General features: G+C 39.8%; 1 protein-coding gene across 3 annotated transcripts in view; it reads left to right on the top strand.

The window, feature by feature from the left end:
- Window positions 1–20,186, top strand: part of cherp (calcium homeostasis endoplasmic reticulum protein) — a 64,817-nt gene that overhangs the window by 8,219 nt on the left and 36,412 nt on the right. For all 3 annotated transcript variants that reach the window (XM_048559771.2, XM_048559768.2, XM_048559770.2), the window contains exons 2-6: window positions 2,524–2,694; window positions 7,655–7,893; window positions 9,847–9,984; window positions 13,754–13,905; window positions 18,039–18,150. In XM_048559771.2, coding sequence (XP_048415728.1) covers window positions 2,524–2,694; window positions 7,655–7,893; window positions 9,847–9,984; window positions 13,754–13,905; window positions 18,039–18,150 — 812 coding nt within the window. The remainder of the gene's footprint in view (window positions 1–2,523; window positions 2,695–7,654; window positions 7,894–9,846; window positions 9,985–13,753; window positions 13,906–18,038; window positions 18,151–20,186) is intronic.

Here is a 20,186-nt window from a genome sequence, read left to right as displayed (position 1 = left end):
TACCAAGAAGGTCATTAGGGCAACAGAAGTAAGATTATTGGTTGGCTTCATCTGCAAGAATGTACAAATAAACAAGTGTCCTTAGCTTGCTTTTCAATGTGCTGACATCTGTTGTCAGTGGTAACCCAAATGATTTCTCAGCACCAGAACACCGAGGGGTATCCTCAAGATTAAAGAGTATGTTTTATTGAAGTGCTGGAGTCATCTGTATGGAGATTGGAGAAGCTGATGGAATTTGCTGTGTTGATGGGACATCTTCCTGACCTAATTTGGGAATAAAAGGAATTAGTGTTGCAAAATACTACTGTTGTTGATTATGTCTAGAAATGCTGCATAGGTTGAGTTTGTACAATGGAGAATTGATACTTGGAATAAGGTGGATCCTGCCTTCAGTGATCAGAGCATGATTTTTTTTTAAAGAGGAAACAGTCTTGCCAGACTGAAAAGGGAATCTGCTGCTATCAAATCCTATTCACAGTTGTTTTTTGGAATATTACATATAGGTCAAATGCTCTGAAGGCCCTTGGATTAAACAGAGGTGTACAAATTTGTTTTTGCGTGGCTTTCATCCTCGAGTGGCCCCAGAGGCGAATGTGGCAAATATCCCCAAAGGTGGACGCTTGAACTCCCCGCATTTGCTGCCTTTTCAAATATATCATCCAGGACTGTAATTTTTTCAGTTAGTCTGATGAATCTTTGGAATTTTCTATGCCAGAGAACTAAGGAAGCTCAGTCATTGAGCTTGTTGAAGACAGAAATAGACAAATGTCTGGATACTAATGACATCAAGGGAAGTGGGGGTAGTGTGAAGAAGTGGCATTGAGGTAAATGATCAACCATGATCTAGAATGGCAAAACAAACGCAATGGTCTGTATGGCCTACTTCATAGAATAGAATCCTTCCATAGAATTCTTAGTGTGGAAACAGGCTGTACATCCCGAAAAGTCCCAAAGAGCGTCCCTGCCTGACCCCATCCCTGCAACCCTGTTTTTTCCATGGCTAAGGCACCTAACCTGCACATGCCTGAGCGGTCTGGGCAATTTAGTATGGCCAATTTACCTAACTTGAGCATCTTTGGATTGTGGGAGGAAACAAAGTCACTGAGTGGAAACCCACACAGACACTGTGCAAACTCCACACAGATACTTGCCTGAACCTGGGTCCCTGGCACTGTGAGACAACAATGCTAACCACTGAGCCACTGTGCTGCCCTCTATCTTCTAGAAACATTTAATCGTATGGCAGTGGAATCACTCCATTCAGCCCATCAAGGGCCCACACTGACTCTCTGAAGAGAATCCCATCCAGACCCACTCCTGAACCATTCCCTGGGTTTCCCATGGCTCATACATCTACCTTGCACATCTTTGGACTGTTGGAGTAAACTGGAGGACCCAGAGGAAGTCCACACAGATACTGGGAGAATATGCACGCATCATAAAAACAGATACCCAAGGCTGGAATTAAACCCGAGGCCCTAGTGCTTTGAGGTAGCAGTACTAAGTACTGAGCCACTGTAGTTTGCCATTTTGCTATATTCCTGCCTACACTACAGAATTGCAGTAGTCGGGGGTAGTTCTCCATCACCACTTTGAATGTAATCAGAGATAATGGGAACTGCAAATGCTGGAGAATCCAAGATAACAAAGCGTGGAGCTGGATGAACAACAGGCCAAGCAGCATGCTAGGAGCACGAAAGTGTCCGATGAAGGATCTAGGCCCGAAACGTCAGCTTTTGTGCTCCTAAGATGCTGCTTGGCCTGCTGTGTTCATCCAGCTCCACACTTTGTTACCACTTCGAGTATAATGGGGTGTGGGCAGTAAATACTAGCCTATTCAGCAACGCCTCATCCCCCGAGTATTTTTTTTAAAAAAACCAGTCTCCTGGTACATAAATCGTGAGAAATTAGTATGCGGATACAGTAAAGGATTAGGAAAGCAAATGGAAACTTGACTTAATTGCAAAGGGATTCAAACATAAAGGTAGGGAAGAGTTGCATGGAGCATGGATGAGTCCACGTTTAGAGTATTGTGCACAGTTTTGGTTGCCTTTAAGAAATTTCATAACTTAGAAACAGCCCATGGAGGCTTCTTTTCTGATTTCTGGGATGAATCTAGCGAGGAAAGGTTATATTGAAAGATGCAGGTCATGAGTCTGTATCATTTTCTTTCTGAGGAAAAAAAAGCGGAGACAGTCGTTAAATATCTTTAAGGTAGAAATTGATTGACTCCATTGTTAGTCAATAATATAAGACTATTGGGGGTAGATGGAAAAAAAGGAGTTGAGGCCACAGTCCAGTCAGCTATAATTTTATCTCTCAGTGGATCAGACTAATGGGACTGAATAGTCAATTTCGGCTAGTTTATATGATGTATGACAGCGTTTTCTATCAACGGAACATATGTAACCTATTTATATATATAAAATGTGTGTTAGATCTGCCAAATAGCACAACATCTTCAATGGCAAAAAAAGAGATATAGTCGTAGCGTCGATGTTAATAATGTTTTTCTTGTTGCAGACCAGGAGTTGAGGAATGTCATCGACAAACTAGCACAGTTTGTGGCCCGGAATGGCCCCGAATTCGAGAAAATGACAATGGAGAAACAGAAAGAAAACCCCAAGTTCTCTTTTCTGTTTGGAGGCGAATACTATAATTATTACCAATACAAACTGGCAATCGAGCAGCAATGTAAGTGTAAATACAGCATTTAGATTTCAAAGATGATAAACCTGTAGAGTTACTCAAAAAATAAGCCACGAAATTGCACTTTGGTATCTTTACTTGTTAAGTTTTGCAGGCCACTCCATTTTATTTGAAATTTAGTTATGGAACTTAAGGTTCCTTTTTGTTTGGTGGATCGCTTCCACTCCTTTTTCCCCACACAGTTCCTTACTTAGAAAATATGCATACATATGTTATCATTAATTTGATCTGCTTAAGAAGTATAGAGGGACAGCTTTTATTAAATGGAAGATAAGAATAAGTTCTGCTTGGCATTAGGTAACAAGTAATGCCAACATTGTGATATAGTAATGTCTAGTTTAGCAAGGTAATAAAAGAATCAAACTCTACATTGGGAAGTTTGATTGAATGGCCAGTGTAATTATCATGTCCTAGCCAATTCATTGGCAGTTATTTCCCAGGAAATGCAACTAATAATTTGTTGTATTTTTGAAACAGTTAATAACCAGCAATTGCAGTGTATTCCCTAATTTCTCTTTGAAGATAACTGTTTTCTACAGAATTTAGGTTTGACATTGCTGAGTTATCAGCAGCTTAATATGTATGGAAAAGTAATAAAACAGGATTAGAGGGAGGAGATGTCAATTTCGTTAACTTTTGAAGGTATACTCTGGAGCAAAAAGGTGGGATTCTGTTCTCAAAAGAAGTTTTTTTGTTAATAAGAAAAGGTATAAAAGAGATCATACAAATTCCATCTTTCTTAGTGAAATTTTTCTCAGCTGACACCAGGCAAGTCTAATAATGTATGGGTAATGAGATTCAAGCTGTTATGGAAGTGGAGGTTATTATTAGAAACTTGCGTTTATATAACTTCCACAAAGGGAAGATATCCTAATGAAGGTATTTTGAAATGCAGCCATTGCTTAATTTAAGTAATACTTCTGCACATCTTCACAGCAAGGTTCTATAATCAACAAGGAATAACTGGTTTGTCTAATTTGGGGTGTCTGAATAAAGAAGCTTAAGTTGCTAATTGGGATAAGTGATCTAATTTCACATTGCATTCTTTATTCTACAGTTAAGAATTGGCTGTATGTTTCATATTCTTAAGGGAAATGTATCAAGTAGGAAAAAAATGTCAGAATGGCAATAAAATTGCAAGCGGGCTGCTGCTTTATATAAAAGACAAATGATCAGTCTAGAATGTTAGAAGGCATGGCAATTGAGGATTATGTGAACATAACTTGTAGACTTGTCTGGGGTCTATCAAGCCAACATTTGTTAGGCTTCTAAATAAATTGTAGGTTTGTGTAATTTTATAGGCTCTTTCAAATGCTAAAATTGGTTCTGGCATGATGTCAGATATTCTCTCTAACAAGAGAGAATCTAACCATCTCCTTGACATTAAATGACAACCATTGTTGCATTCCACCAATATTCTGGGGTTGCTGTTTTTGAACTGGGTGAACCGTTTACATGCTGTGCTGACCAGAGCAGGTTAGAGGCCGGGAATTCAGTGGCAAGCAATTCAACTGTTGAATTTTCAAAGCTTGCCCATCATCTACAAGGCATAAGTCAATGGAATACTATTTCAGTAATTTCATATAAATTAAGCAATGTGCCTATCTGGATGAGTGCACCTCTTAACAATAAAAAATCTTGATAGCAGCCCACTTGACTGCCATTCATTATACCACCTTAAACATTCACTCGCTTCATTACTGATGCCCTGTTATAACAGTATTCACTGTTTCAGAGACGTAAACAGCAACTAACTAAGCTTCCTTCAGCAGCAGGCTGGAGAACATTTCTTCATCCATGATGAAACAAATGAATGTTTCAAACTGGTCTGTCTCCTACAGTCAGCGCAACTGTAGAACACAGCTTTCTCTATTGACTGAAACAAAGGGACTGTATGTCACAAGTAGCTTAAACCGATGCAACCTTTGAAGATATAGCCACACAAAAAGCTGCATTTCCATATCTTTGACCTCTACCACCTAGAAAGACAAAAGCACAGTAGATACATGAGAACACCAACACATGCAAGATCCCTTTCAAGTCCCAGATGATACTGATTGAAAATATATTGCTATACCTTCATTGCCACTGGTCTAAATCCTGGAACTTCTTTCCTGCGAGCATCTATACCAAATGGACGGCAGTAGTTCAAGAAGGCAGCTCGCCACCATCGTTTCCAGGACAGTGAAAAATGGGCAATAAATGCTAGTCTAGCTAGTGATGCCCACGTCTCCTGAATTAATAAAATGAATACCATGCTTTTTTTACTGAAGTTTCTCTCTTAATCAGAGAGTTGCAGGTTTAAACTTCACTGCTGAATTGTAGCATACTCATAATATCAGTTGACATCAGTGCAGTGCTGTTGGAGGTACTGCACTGTTATGATCTTGCATTTCAGGTAACATTTTAAAGCAGTGTTCCAGTGTCTCAGATGTATGATCAATGATTCAGAGGAAGGCAGGGAGATCTCCTTAGGTTTGACTAACATTTGTTGTTCAACTAAATCCACCAGAAACCACTAAATAATTAATCTCCTTTTAGAGAAACATGCAAATTAGTGATATGTATAGGACAAATGCACTGAGTACTTACCGTTGCAAAGCTGTTTTTCCAGCCCATTAACTTCATATCAATGAAACACGTTTTAAGTATAGATTCTAGAGTTATTTGAAAAGGTTGAATAAAAATATGATCTTTAAGTTGCACCATTGCTGAAGAGTTTTCAGTCTTGCGATAATAAAAAGTATTTTGGCATGTTGTATCACAGTCTGTACCTGGTGATCAAAGTTGATTTTGTTCTGCGCAGTCTAAAGCACTTGCTTATTTCAAACAGTGATTCCCTTGCTCTAGTATTAGCTGACAAAACTATTTCAAGAACAATGTGACTCAATGGACGCATTTAGCGCATTAGTCAAAGTTCTACATGTTTGTTTGGTTCACCTGACGTCTTGGTCACTCAATGTCTAAAATTGTTTTAATGTGCCCGAACTTATTTCATGTACCTCTGATTAGCTGGCTTTGAGTCAATTGATTTCTGATCTTGATAGCTCATGGTTGAGGTAAAAGACCTGAGCTGAACATGAGAAACTAACCTGATAGCATCGATTTTAAATCAATGCCCAAAAAGGTTTTGACCTGCAAATCCGTGCAGAACATTGTTTCCAAAGGTTAATCTAATTGTTCCAAGACAGTACGTGTGCTTAGCTTACAGGAACCAAACAGGTTACTTACTGTATAACTTGATCATGACATGTTCAATCCCTGAACTAAAAACAAAGTGAGAGAGAAATTCCAGTTTTGCAGCATCTATGGAGAGAGAACCATGTTTCAAATCTGATATGACTCTTGATTCTATTCCTCTTTCCAGATGGTGCTGGACTTGCTGAATTTATTTACCAATTTCGTTTTGTCATATTCAGTACTAGGATCTTTGAAGCTGACTTGATTTGATTAAACTGTTATTCTCCGACGTTTCTTTTGAATGTGAAATTACAGGATGCTGTGAGCCAGCTCCTTGCCTCACTCAGAGTAAACATAGTCAGGTAACTGGCAAAACAAAATCCAAAAGTACAGAGGGGAAGATTTAAGTAACTTATTTCAACTAATAGGATTCCACAGACAGACAGATCATCTGCCTTTAGTGTCATTGTTTGAGGCATAGTTATTGTTTGGACTCCATGGCAAAGTCCCCTTCTCATCAAAAAAATTACTATAGGATCTTTTATGTTACTTTTACATCTGTCCTCTTGGATTAGTGTTCCATGCAAAAGAAGGCAGCACTCTAACTGTTTCAGATTAGACTATGTACTGAAGTTCTTTGTGCGGGACATAAACCCATAATATCCTGGCATGCTGTACTGTGTTATGATTGGACCGCATCTGACACATGTGCAGCAGCGCTGCTAGGAGGTTGTGTGCCCCTAAAATGAGATGTCTATTTCTTATCCATTCATACATTTTTCTGACTATCTGAAACATGACACAGTTTGTATGGTATGTTGTACTAATGGCAACATGTGAAACTACTCAGAATATCAGAAATGCCAGTGGAAGAAAAAGTTGTAGAACAGAATGTTCCTTCTGATATCGAAATACATATTCCTGATAAGTGAAAAGTATATTTCCTGAGACACAATTGCTTCTGATCCTAAAACACAATTCCCTTTCCGCAGTGCTGGGTAAATGGTGTGGTGCTGAATCATGTCGCTCGGAAACAACTTTCAATCTACCTTTGCAAGTCATTAAATCCATTAGATTTTTCATTTATCCTACATTTTCTGAAGAATTGACAGGACAACCTGAGTGTCCTTGGACTTGTTAGAGATGAGAGTTAGTCAGATTCCCACTCAGGATTGGACGTCCAGCAAAATCCCTGTTCAGAGGGCTACCTATTAAGCTCAAACCTGATCAACTGTGAACTTACTCGAAGATTAACTGCATTCTGTGTCATTCAAGAACCCTTACCGTCTAGAGATCTGGTTGTACGAATGGGCTTTGGGAAAGAAAGATGGTTCAAAGATACTGACCAAATTCAGTCCATTCTTTTTTAGATTAGATTAGATTCCCTACAGTGTGGAAACAGGCCCTTCAGCCCAACAAGTCCACACTGCCCTTTGGAGCATCCCACCCAAACCTATCCCCCTATAACCCAAACACCCCTGAACACTACGGGCAATTTAGCATGGCCAATCCACCTAGCCTGCACATGATTGGACTGTGGGAGGAAACTCTTAGCACCCGGAGGAAACCCGCGCAGACACGGGGAGAATGTGCAAACTCCGCACTGACAGTTGCCTGAGGCTGGAATCGAACCTGATTCCCTGGTGCTGTGAGGCTGCAGTGCTAACCACTGAGCCACAGTGCTGCCCCAAAGTTGTTTACTTGTGATGAATGAAATTATGTTGCGAAACATTTAACATTTAACTTCTGTGTGTTCTTTTTGCAGTGTTGTGTAATCCATCAGGGCAGGAAAGTGAACCTCCAACTGCATCCCCTGTGCCAGCTCCAATCCCAGCCCCAGTTCCTCCACCTGCCTCCACAGCTGTGCCTGTCCCAGCACCTGCCTCAACTCTAACTCAGCCACCCACACCTCCAGCTTCTGGCCAGCCACAGTTAGAGGAGTTGATTCAGCAGAGTGTGTGGAATCTACAGCAGCAGGAACAGCATCTCCTTGTGCAAAGACAGGTCAGTCATGATACCTGGCAGTTATAAGACTGGACCCCAGCAAAGATAGTGGTCCGTTGTCCTGTCATAATATAAACTCAGTTATGTATTTGAATGTCTCAGTTAGCATCTAAAGCTTTGATTTTGCCACTAAATACTCCTAATTTGAAACAATCTTCTGTGTGTTCTAGAATGTTTATTTCAATTTTCATCAGCAGGAGGAATTTGGATAAAGGATAATGGAAATACAAAATTCTGTTAAACTGAAAAGACCCAGGATGCTGTAGTTGATGAAATTTTTCAGGATTGTGGCTAATAAATTTCAATGAGACTGCAAGATGTAGAAACAGAATTAGGCCACTTGTCCCACCAAGCCTGTTCTACCAGTCAGAGATCATGTCTGATTGGATAAACCTTAACTCATTTCCTCCCTTTTTCCCATAACCCTTGATTCCCTTACAGTCTTTCCTTATTTAAATAATATTCAGCTCTTCTATTTTTCCTACCAAAGTGCGTGAACTTACGTTTACTCATTGTGTTTCATCTGCCAAGTTTTTACAGACTTGATTAACGTGTTTATTTCATTCTGATTTCTTGTGCCACCCTCACCACCTGCCTTTGGATTTATTTTTATGTCTTCATAAACTTAGCAATAGTCCGTTCACTTTTGTTATCCAATGTATTAATAAACGTTGTAATGTGTCCCCAGGCACTAATATCTGTGGAACTTGACTAGTTACAGATTGCCATCTTGAAAATATCTCCTTTATTCCAGCTTTTTTTTTATCATTTGGCCAATCTTCTGTCCAAACTAATATGAAACCTGCAGCACTGTGAACTCTTATCTTACTAAGTAGCCTAATAATCCAAATTATTCCTAATAATAATTACTATTCGGAATATATCATGTTCACTGTTTCTCCTTTATCTATCCTGCTTGTTGCATCTTCATAGAATTTGATTACATTTGTCAGACATGATTTCTCCTTTGTGAAGCCATGCTGACTCTGTTTTTTTAATATATTTCTAAATGCAGTGCTGTTGTGTCCTTTTTAACAGACCCTTATATATTGGCATAACATGTTAAGTCAACTGGCCTGTTAGCTTTTTTTTGTGTCTTTTTTTTCTAAGAAGATAGATAAGGGTATCAAGAAATCTGGGTCAACAACTTGTACTAATACAATAAAATTAAACGAAACTATGAATGCTGGAAATCAGTAACAAAAACAGAAGTTGTTGGAGAAGCTCAACAGCTATGGCAGCATATGTAGAGAGAAAGATGATGTTTCATGGGACTAGTTCTGAGGAAGGGTCACCGGACCCGAAACGTTAACTCTGTTTTCTCCTTCGCAGATGCTGCCAGACCTGCTGTGCTTTTCCAGCAACTTTGTTTTTGTTTTTACCAGATTATTGCCTGGGCTGGAGAGTTTCAGTTGTGAAGGGAGATCAAACAGACTGGGGTTGTTTTCCTTAGAGCAGAAGACATTTGGGAGTCATGATTGCTATGTATAAAATTATGGGGGACATCGACAGGGTAGACAGGAAAGAACATTTACCCCTTGGTAGATCGATTAAAGACCGGGGGCATAAATTTAACATTGGGGTTAGAGGCTTAGAGACACCATGAAGGGAAAGTGTTTTCACTCTCGTGGGAACCTGAAACTCACTGCCTGTAGGAAATATTTAGTTGTACACTTACAATGCCAAGGCGTGGGCCAGCAAGACTATGGCCTAATTGTTTGCTTAAAAATACATGGATTAGAATAGATAGGTGGTTGTTTTGGATCAGCACAGACTTGATAGGCCTTTTTCTGTTCTGCAGGGTCTCTGTGACTCTCTGGGGGGTGATGAATGGATAGTTTAAAGAAAAAAAACAGCAATTTGAGATGTGGTCCTTCGTCAGAACTGTTTCTATCATTTCCTTTGTCATTTGATCCCTTCTCTATTTAATGAAGCTTTTCAATTTTCATCTAGGAGCAAATAACTGCAGCAATTGCCTTGGCAATGGAACAACAAATACAGAAGCTCCTGTCAGAGACGCAGCTGGACATGACTGAATTTGACAGCCTGTTACAACCCATTATCGACAGCTGTACCAAAGATGCCATCTCAGTACGGTGCCTCTCTTATTGACTTGATTTGAACTTGCAGGTTTCACACTGATACAGTATTAAACAGAGATTAATGTTGGCACTGGGTCTTGGATGAAAATTCCAACCGTATATAATCTCATCTGATTTTTAGCTACTAAAGCTTGCTACATGCAAATCAACAAAACGTGTGATACAATGAAAGAGAGACACACAATACTACTGTTGTAGCTGACACAGTTGCAAATAGCTCTGTACGTCTTGATCCTTGGTTTATCCTGAGTTATCTGACACCATTAAAGACAGTAGTATGGTTGCTTGGGAAGAGGCAAGAATCCCACTTCACTAACCAGGAATGCCTACAATGTCCTTGTGCGTGTAGAATTTGAATATGGTTGCTGATAGCAGTGAAATGGTCATATTTTCCCATCTGCCCTCAGGTCTGGGTTTTCACATGAAAAATGGTCACTGTGCCATGTCTGTAGAACTGTACTCCATTTGTGGTGCTAGTTGCAAGAGTGCTCAGATAAAGACAAGAAAAACTAGAATATAATGAGGATTAAAATTTATGTGTTGCCACTTGGTCACCTTTTTTTTTGAGCATCAGCAGTGTGTCAGTGGGGTTCAAATTAGATCCATGGGATCGCAGCAACTAAACAAATGCATTTTGATTTTTTTTTGGCTCTTTGACAATGGGGGAATGAACTTTGCCGTGGAGATTGCAAAACCTGGGTGTTCCATTCCACAACACTGATATGAAGAATGCAGACCCCCTAAAAGTAGCCAATTGCAATCATGTTGCCAGTAGTACAGCTAGGGTTAGATACTGTTTTCTGTTCGGTGGTAAGTGTACTTCTCTAATAGTAGCTATACTGTAAAACAGTATAGATCAAAACGTAAGACTTGTAAATACTGCCATAATTGGTGGCAATTTTCATCTTCGCATAGATTAGACAACAAATTGTTAAAGGTAACTTTAAAGATGTATTCAGGACATTTTCTTAGAACAATACCTTCTGGAACCGAAATAAAACAAAAATTAGAGTTACTGCAGGAAGTCAGCAGGTCTGTCAACATCTGTGGAGAAAACAAAAATTAAGATTTTGCTCCCAGAGCTGGAGGAACACAGCAGGTCAGGCAGCATCAGAGGAGCAGGAGAGTCACCGTTTCAGGTGGACCCTTCATGAGGACATAAGTCATTAACCCTGTTTTATTACATAACACCAAGTCTAAAGTAGCTGGTTTCCTGATTAGTTTCAGAAGTAGAAGGTTCTGAAGAAGAGATAGCAAGAACTGAAGATGCTGGAGTTAAAGTCAATACAGCATGGAGCTGGAGGAACACAGCAGATCAGGCAGCATCAGAGGAGCAGGAGAGTTGATGTTTTGAGTTGGAGCTCTTCGTCAGGGCACGCTATCTCTTCTTCAGAACTTTCTACTTTTGAAATCAGGAAACCAGCTATTGTAGACTTGGTGTTATGTATTGAGACAGGGTTAATGAATAATAAAGGATCCTAAATATAAGACTGATCACAACTCGATAGAATATAAATGATATGCGATAAAGACAAAGTTTACTAGAATAGGCTGGAAAAAACTTTAGATAAAATGAAGATAAGCAGTTGCATATGTGTACAATTTTTATTAAGGAATTAGATGAAGCGACAGATTATATTGTAACCAAGTTTGCTGATGAGCAGATAGGTAGGAAAGCAAGTTGTGATGGAAACATAGATGGATAGGTTGAGTGGGCAGATGTTTAACATATGGAGAAAATATGGAAAATGAATATTATTTAGATGGAGTGAGAGATTGTGACAGTTCAAAAGAATCTATGAATCATAAACAGTGAGCATGCAGGTGCACCAAGTAATTATGAATGCAAATGAAATGTTATCCTTTATTGCAAGGGGGTTGCAGAATAGAAATAAGAAAGACTTGCTACAATTGTACAGATCATTGGTGAGATTACAAGGAGAATGCTATTTACAGTTTTGGCCTCCGTATTTCAGAAGGGATATACTTGCATAGTTAGAAATCAGAGAAGGTTCATTAGATTGATTCCTGGGGTAAATGGGTCGTCTTTTGAAGAAATGTTGAGAAGTTTGAGTCTGTGTACTGTTTGAAGTTTAGAAAAATAAGGGATGATCTTATTAAATCTTAAGATTGAGTGGGCTTGACAGGGTAGATACTGAGCAGATGTTTCCCTTTATACAAGAATCTAAAAATAGGGCGTGCCATTTCAGAACAGGGATCTCGTATTTAGGGTGGAGATGAGGAAACATTTCTTAGAGGTATGTTCATACTTGGAATTAACTATCCTAGAGAACAGTAGACACTGGGTAATTGGAGATACTCAGTAATGAGTTGGACATATTTTCAATCAAGGGATCAAAGGTTAAGGGGACCAGGCAGGAAAGTGAAGTTGATGTTACAGATAGGAGCAGTGTTGTCCTTCTGCTCCTTTTTGTGGCTGTGCTTTTGACATGTATTGTCGTGAACTTTACTTCTAATTTTAAAACATCTAGGATTGGAATATCTTGCCTCGCAATTGATGCAGTCTGTTGTAGTCGCCAAACTTATTTATTGATATTTATAATTCCTACCAATAAGATGAATTGCACTTAATCCAATATGTTTTAATGCATCGGTTTTCTTCATGTCGTGTTGTTATATTATCTCATTTATTCCCATCAGTATCACTTGTGACAATGCCAGCCTCCAACATTTTACCCTTGTTCAATAACTCCATGATCTCTCTAGTTATGATCCAAGTTCGAAGGAAATCTAGAATTGTGTAGCTGGCTGATTTTTATAGTTTAAATGAATATGATCTGAAGTTGTCATGTGCAACCATTGTCTTTGATCAAAATTATTTTTACAATCTTGAATGTTTCTGCATTATGCATTGAATACTTTTTGGCTGTTGATTTATTAGCACTTGGTTAACTCGAACTTGGCCCTAGTCCAGTAGTCGAGTTCATTAACGTGCCTTTTTTTTGTTGTTATACACACCCAATTCCTATAAGTTCCCATGGTCTTTACCATATTTTTGCAGCAGCCTGCAAACAACTGACATTGAGAAGCCAGCTTGTTTCTAACCTACATGGTGTTCAAAGAACCTTGCAGGTTGTTGTGTGACTTAGAGGGAACATTGGTGACCGCTCATGTAATTTTTAGCTTGCTTTCCAACTGTGATGTTGTATGTCTGAAATGCTAATGTAAAGGCTAAATTAGGTTCTGTGAAACAGCTTTGGAATGTTTCTGCATTCTAGTGGTGTTGCACTTTGGACAAGGCATCCTGATTGTTTAGTATTTTAACTATGACAAGGAGTAAATGTTCCTGGCTGTTGAACTGGAACAGCTGGAATCCCTTCCTGAAATCATTGTGAGTGTTCCTACACCACAATGACTATAGCTGTTTGAGAGCCTTTTTCAGGGCAGTTAGGGAAGGGCGATAAATGTTGGCCCAGCCATCGATGACCAAATCCCATGATGAATTAAATAAAGTGGTGGTAACAGGGCACTCCTGAAAACTGAACCATGAAAACAGCTGGAATTCAGGTATATACAGATACCCCTTGCCATCATTCTCTCCCTATTAATGCAGTATCATTTTATTATTTTTTTTAAAGTCAATGTTAAGGTCACAATAAAAACAAAAAGATTTTGATAATATTTTTGATAGATGCTGTTGGAGATGGTGCTTTTTTTAAAGTTGCTTGTTTTATTGCAACCCCCAGGAGTGACCAAAACACTCATGATTTCCTGCTGTGTTCTCCTTTCTCCTTTAGGCTGGTAAGAACTGGATGTTTAATAATGCAAAAACCCCACAACATTGTGAGCTGATGTCTGGCCACCTGAGAAACCGTATCACAGCTGAAGGAGCTCATTTTGAACTACGCCTTCATCTGATCTACTTGATAAATGATGTGCTGCATCACTGGTTTGTATCCAGTTATTAGACCTGTAGAAAAATTGAGCAAAGGTGAAAAATCATAAACTTATTATGAAAGTTTTGAAATCAACTTGTGTCTGTGGTGACAGGTAGGGTTGGAAATAAACTAGCCTATAGTGCCCTGATTTCATCCAATTGTACCAAATACTTTGTCAATTCAGTAATTCTTCTTCATCACATGTAGAAAGTGGGCGTTGCTGGCTGGCCAGCATTTATTGCCTGTCCCTAGTTGCCCTTGGGAAGGTGGTGGTGAGGTACTTTCTTGAGTTATATCAGCCTATGTGTTGCCATCCATTACACCATTACTGGGGAAATGTAAATGTTGGTCAAGGTTTTGCTATAATTGAGATGCAGCAGAGCATCTTCAAAATGCTGTGTTATGGACTGGAGTCATACAATGGTTGTCATTTGCTGTCCCTGGATTTGAGGATGTTTCTATGCAGGGTCACAGATTTGCGCTGTTGTTCTTCGTGTGACTGAACAGGTTGATTCTCAACTTGCAGATTTTTGGGGTGTCCTGCCTAATGCCCATGAAATAATAGAATCGCGAGTGTAGAATTTGCCAGACAAGTTACTGCTATTTTGAACAATTGGCATTAAGTTTTTCCAGTCATCAATGTCAATGCAACCACCGCTCAAACAGAGCTTTAGAGTGTCTGTCTTCCCTGGAGTCCTGGCTATTTGAGAGTTGAGGTACAGCACTTGGTGGAGGGGAACTATATTTCAGCATCTGGACACTGTGCCAATCGATCGTATTTGATTTTCTCGGCGTTTTGCCTGAACTGGCTTCAAGGAGAACCCTATCATCTGTTTGTTCTCCTGATCAATCTAAGGCTTGTGGCAGAACTATTGTTGATGAAATTTCTTTAATACTCGTGTGTGTTACTGAGTCATAGAGATGTACAGCACAGAAACAGACCCATCAGTCCAACTCGTCCGTGCTGACTGGATATCCTAAATAAATCTAGTCCCATATCCTGTCAACCCTTCCTATACCTATATTCATCCAGGTGCCTTTTAAATGTTGTAATTGTACCAGCATCCATCACTTCCTCTGGCAGCTTATTCCTTATACGCACCCATCCCTACATAAAAAAGTTACCCATTAGATTGCTTTTAAATCTTTCCCCTCTCACCTTAAGCCTATGCCCTGTAGTTTTGGACTCACCCACCCCGATGAAAATATCTTGTCTATTTTCTGTCTCCATGTCCTTTGTGATTTTATAAACCTGTACTAAGATCACCCCTCAGCCTCCAATGCTCTGGGGAAAATTACCCCAGCCTATTCAGCCTCTCCCTATAGCTTAAACCGTCCAACCCTGGCTAGCCTTGAAAAGCTTTTCTGAGCCCTTTCAAGTTTCACAACATCCTTTCTATAGCAGGGAGACCAGAATTGCACACAGTATTCCAAATGTCCTGTACAGCAGCAATATGACCTTCCAACTCCTATACTCACTTTCAGCTCTTCCAGCTCCTGTGGCTCCACTTTCAATGAACTGTGAACCTGCACTCCAAGGTCTCTTTGTTTAGCAACACTCCCCAGGAGCTTACCATTAAGTGTATAAGACTTGCCCTGATTTGCCGTTCCAAACTGCAGCACCTCTTTTTATCTAAAATAAACTCCATCTGATCAAGATCCCTGAAGTAATCCTCTTTGCTGTCTGTTACAGCTCCAATTTTGATGCCATCTGCAAACTTACAAACCGTACCTCCTGTATTCACATCTGAATCATTTCATGTAAATGATGAAAAACATTGGATCCAACACTGATCCTTCCTGGTCTCTGTATACATAATGTGGTTACATCAACTGCTGTGTAATCCAGCATTTCAGTTGACTTGTAGAGATCTTTGTTGATGCATCCTTACTGCTTTAGTTTATAGGGACTCAACTGGCACTGTTGAATCTCTTAACCAAAGGTGACTTTATGAGAGAGATAGCTGCCAAGGTATGGGAAGTGTTCAACCTACTCTAGAGCCTTTCCTTCAACATATGAGAGATGGAATATTTTACTGACCATGTCTACATTATATGCAGAACTAAAATGATTCATAATTACTTGTAAATTGGGTGAGCTATGGGAAACATCGATGTAATTTTTTTGTTAATCAGTTTAGTTTTGACATAGTTGACTGAGGCTAAAGAGCTTCCATTTCAATGACACCAGGTAGCAGCACTTTAATGTCACTGTAGGATAGATTGTAAATAGTTTCAGAGTTATAGTGTGACAGTTACCTGCTTTCAAAGGGAGCTATAGCAGATCTCCCACTCAAGCCAGTTCAGACATGTCATCTTGAAGTAGTTACAGGATTCTGAAGTTTCTATATCTTAGAGTACACGCCATAGAGCCTCATGATGAGTCAGATACTTTGGGCAGGCTGGCTAATATACTGAAGAGTTCCTAGGCATGGGATATTTTTCTTTGATTTTCCTGACAACAGAAACTGTGTCAGAATTTTCTCTGGTAGTTTAAAGTCACAATGTGACTTGGACCTGATTTTCTTGGCTGCAGCAAATAATTTCACAGCATGATTTAATTGTTGTGAAGATACAGTTGTCAGCAGCAGTGAGAGATTGTACAGAAGTTGAATTTCATTGACAAAAGAAATCTTGTCAAAACAGACACCAGAGTCATGACCAACTCTTTTGTGAAAGGCCCAGAAACACAGTCTTTTCCTCTGAAGTAGCGGTGAGCTTCAAAGTTAGAATAGAACTTTTCCTGAGCATTCTCACTGGATTCAAGAGTCAGGCATAAACGCAGATGGCAGTGCTACGTTTTGAGGCTGAGCTGGGGATGAAGTATTATGAGTCTTTCACTTTTACAACTGGCAGTGCATCCAAATCTTGATCCAAATGGTAATATTACACGGATACAAGGGTCATGCCAGCCTGTCCAGTAAAGGGCACATCACCCACTCCTTCCTTGAACTGCGCTTCCTCTATTTAAAGGGCAGGTCTCACTGAGGCAGAATTTGGAATCTTGATCATGATACATTTGCAGTCCTTCTTTCCAGGAAATCACTTTAGAGGTTTTAACATTCAGAGTTACAGACACATGGATGTACCCACCACAATGAGCCACGAATCCAGGCTGTACAATCCTGGCACTCACTACACCAAGATCACATACTTTTCCATGGGGTGCTGGGAGACGAAATCTATAAAGGCAGCTCGGCTGGATTACTTGCCAGCACCTCCTTATGACCACTTCGAGAAGGATGCACACACTGGTGGTCAAGGCATGATGCATGGGACAGAGAGGAGACACTGATGAAAAATGGGGTCAAATTGTATATATCGGGTACGTTAGCAGCTGACCATGATACTTGTGTGTAGCAGATCCTTTAATGTACAGATATAATCTGTGTATGGCAGGTGTAGGAGTCTGTTAGCCAAGGTGTAATGTACTGTGTACAAGGCAAGCCTTGTTTTTCTATGCCTAATCTGCTCTGAGTGAGCAACTTTAATTTGAGGGCTGTGCTTTACTATTCAGAAGCACTCAGTAGGAAATGAAATTAACTCTCTGCTTCCCTTTCAGGATTCTGATGTGACTCCACTGAGTGGGTCTGATCAGTAAGCATACCCATATTAATTCAAGAATCTAACCTAAAACAGATGTTGCAGGTTAGAGAGAACACATTTGCCTTAGTAAGTTCCAAAAGACAAACATACAGTCAGAAATCAGATTCAAGAATATGCTACTTATATTAAAAATAGAATGACTTTATTAGCCTAAACCTAAATTTAATCCAGTAGCTTCAGGGAGTATTTAATCAGGCAGTTCTTGTGCTCCACCTTTTTCCTTTGATAATAGGGCCTTTAATGCACTCAGTTTCAGCTTCTTTACAAAGTCCTTGGATGATGTGCACCATCCGGTGACTGAAACACACACTGCAAGAATTGTGATACCGTTGGATCTCACTACTCTGCTTTGAGCTTCATGTGATGGTCTTGTTAGAATTTCTGTAGTCCGAGACTTTGCATACTTCCTTAATTCCTCACACATTTTCTTTCTTGTCAATGTGTCTGAATGAACAGAAAAGTTCAAATGTTGTTAATAATTGAATTTTTTTTTTGGGAGCCTGTTGCATCTCATCTTTCTGCTGTTGTGTGTTCACAGTCAGCGGAAACAGGCCCGAGACCTGCTTGCAGCCCTGCAGAAAGTCGTGGTTCCTATTTATTGCACCAGCTTCCTTGCTGTGGAAGAGGACAAACAACAGAAGATTGCACGGGTAATTTTCCCTAGTTGCTCGTGAGTCAGCTTGTTCACCAAGAGGGGGCGGTAGTGTGTTATTTAAGACTTTTTTTATTTTTATTAATCTGTGCTGGAAGAAATTTGCATGATATGGTAATAAGCGAGTGGCTTTGCAAACTGTCGGTCGCAACTCTAATTTGGGTAGCAGAAAGTGAATGGGGTCACAGGTTCTTCCACCTTTAAGACTGTACCCACCCTCAATGAGGCCCAGGAGGTATTCAGCCCTGCCCTTGCCCTGCTCGTCTCTTAGTCTCTTTCACTTCGGGCCGTGAACTTCAATTTTGTAGCCACCTCACTGAGTCTTAAAGCTCTGCTCTGACCATGAACCTGGTGGTGATGTCTCCGCTGCTGAGCTGCAGCCTCACCCTGTCACCCTGGTGCTGCTGCATGACCTGGACTCCAACATCAGCCACCTCAAGAACTTCAGCCTGTTCTTCTGCAGCTTCCTGGCCAAGGTCCATGAGCTGGTATAGCTCATAAGAAGTACTGGGCTGGTGAGTACACAAAATAATATAATATTTTAATAACATTAAAAAGTATTTTCAAAATACAGACTTTCATTAAATGATTTATAATTATACGTACTATTCATAAAAAACAGTACTAAATGTTGCAGTGCTACTTTATTGCTATTTTCTTTTTGCTAGCATTTGGATTCATTTGAATTTTGAAGTGTTAACATGGGCCCTTATTGGGAAATAGTTTGAGAAATGTATTCAACTGTGCTTTATGATAGAGTTCCATAAAAGGCGAAGGTTGATATCTTTGTTTCATGGCTGGCATTTTTAATGCACACAACAAAAGACTTGCTTGACATCAGATATTGTGCTCAGTTCTTTACTTTTCCATGCCCTCATCTCAGTGATATACCTGCTCTAATGGGGTAGCACAGTGTCTCTTTTGTCGTGGGTTTCTTTTTTTAAATCATGCATGGGAGCAGGGTGTTGATTGCTGGGCTAACGTTTATTACCCATCCCTAGTTGCCCTGGAGAAGATGATGAGTTGCCAACTTGAATCACTGTAGTTAAGTTCTGCAGTACATTTACAGTTTGGTCCTTTGTATTTGGGTTTTTTTGTTGCTCAACACTATTGTCACTGGTTGCACCCAATCTCCAATTAATCAGTTCTCAGTGTAGTTAAGAGCAGTTGGATTGCCAACAATATGTCTTGATCTGTTTACAGCAGGACCCAAAACTGGACTGTAGGTTAATTTAATAATAAAACCTTAATCATAGTGACTAAAGAGGAAAAAGTCACAGAAAGCTAATGGAAAACGTAGGTTTATATGTAGAATATTTAAGTAGTCAGAATAACTCCATATAAATCCTTTTTAGGATTGAAGTACTGTGTTTCAGTTTTAGCTCCTATAATAGATGGGTTGAAACTTGTGTGAGGACACAGCTTTGAATCTCTAGGAACTTGAATGAGAGAAACGTAAGTATGAAGAACAAAGTGGGAAACAGTGGAGTCTATGGGATCTTATGATAAAGATGTTTTAAAATTTATGAAAGAATGGGCAGAGTAGATAGGAATTGACTGGAGCAGAAGGAATGGGAAAAATTAAATGCTTAGTGGCTGCACTCCAGAAGTCACCAGGCTCAGATGGGGTGATTCCTAGATTGCAGAGAGACTTAGGGGAGCAAATTGCAGAGGTGTTCACAGAAATCTTCAGGCCTCTTTGAATGCAAGATTAGTCCTGTGGTACCAGAGGATTGCAAATGTTGACACCGTTGTTTAAGAAAGCGACAGAGGATAACCCAGGAAACTCTGTACCTGTCAGTTTGACACCAGTGATGGGGAATCCCATGGAGGACACAGTACAGGATAAGGTAGATATACACAGAGTAAAATAGGCTCATACTGGTCAGACAACATGACTTTGTCAAAGGCTGGCCACATATGACGCAAGCTGTGGACGAGGGTTCTGCTGTGGATATTGTATATTTGGACTTTCAGAAAGCATTTGATATGGTACCACATTGGCAAGTTGGATAGCAAATTAAAAATATTCGG

Source organism: Stegostoma tigrinum, chromosome 30 (genome assembly GCF_030684315.1).
Source record: "Stegostoma tigrinum isolate sSteTig4 chromosome 30, sSteTig4.hap1, whole genome shotgun sequence".
Classification (NCBI taxonomy): domain Eukaryota; kingdom Metazoa; phylum Chordata; class Chondrichthyes; order Orectolobiformes; family Stegostomatidae; genus Stegostoma; species Stegostoma tigrinum.
The sequence above is the reverse complement of the archived record's forward strand: the minus strand, read 5'-3'. Positions and strand labels throughout refer to the sequence as shown.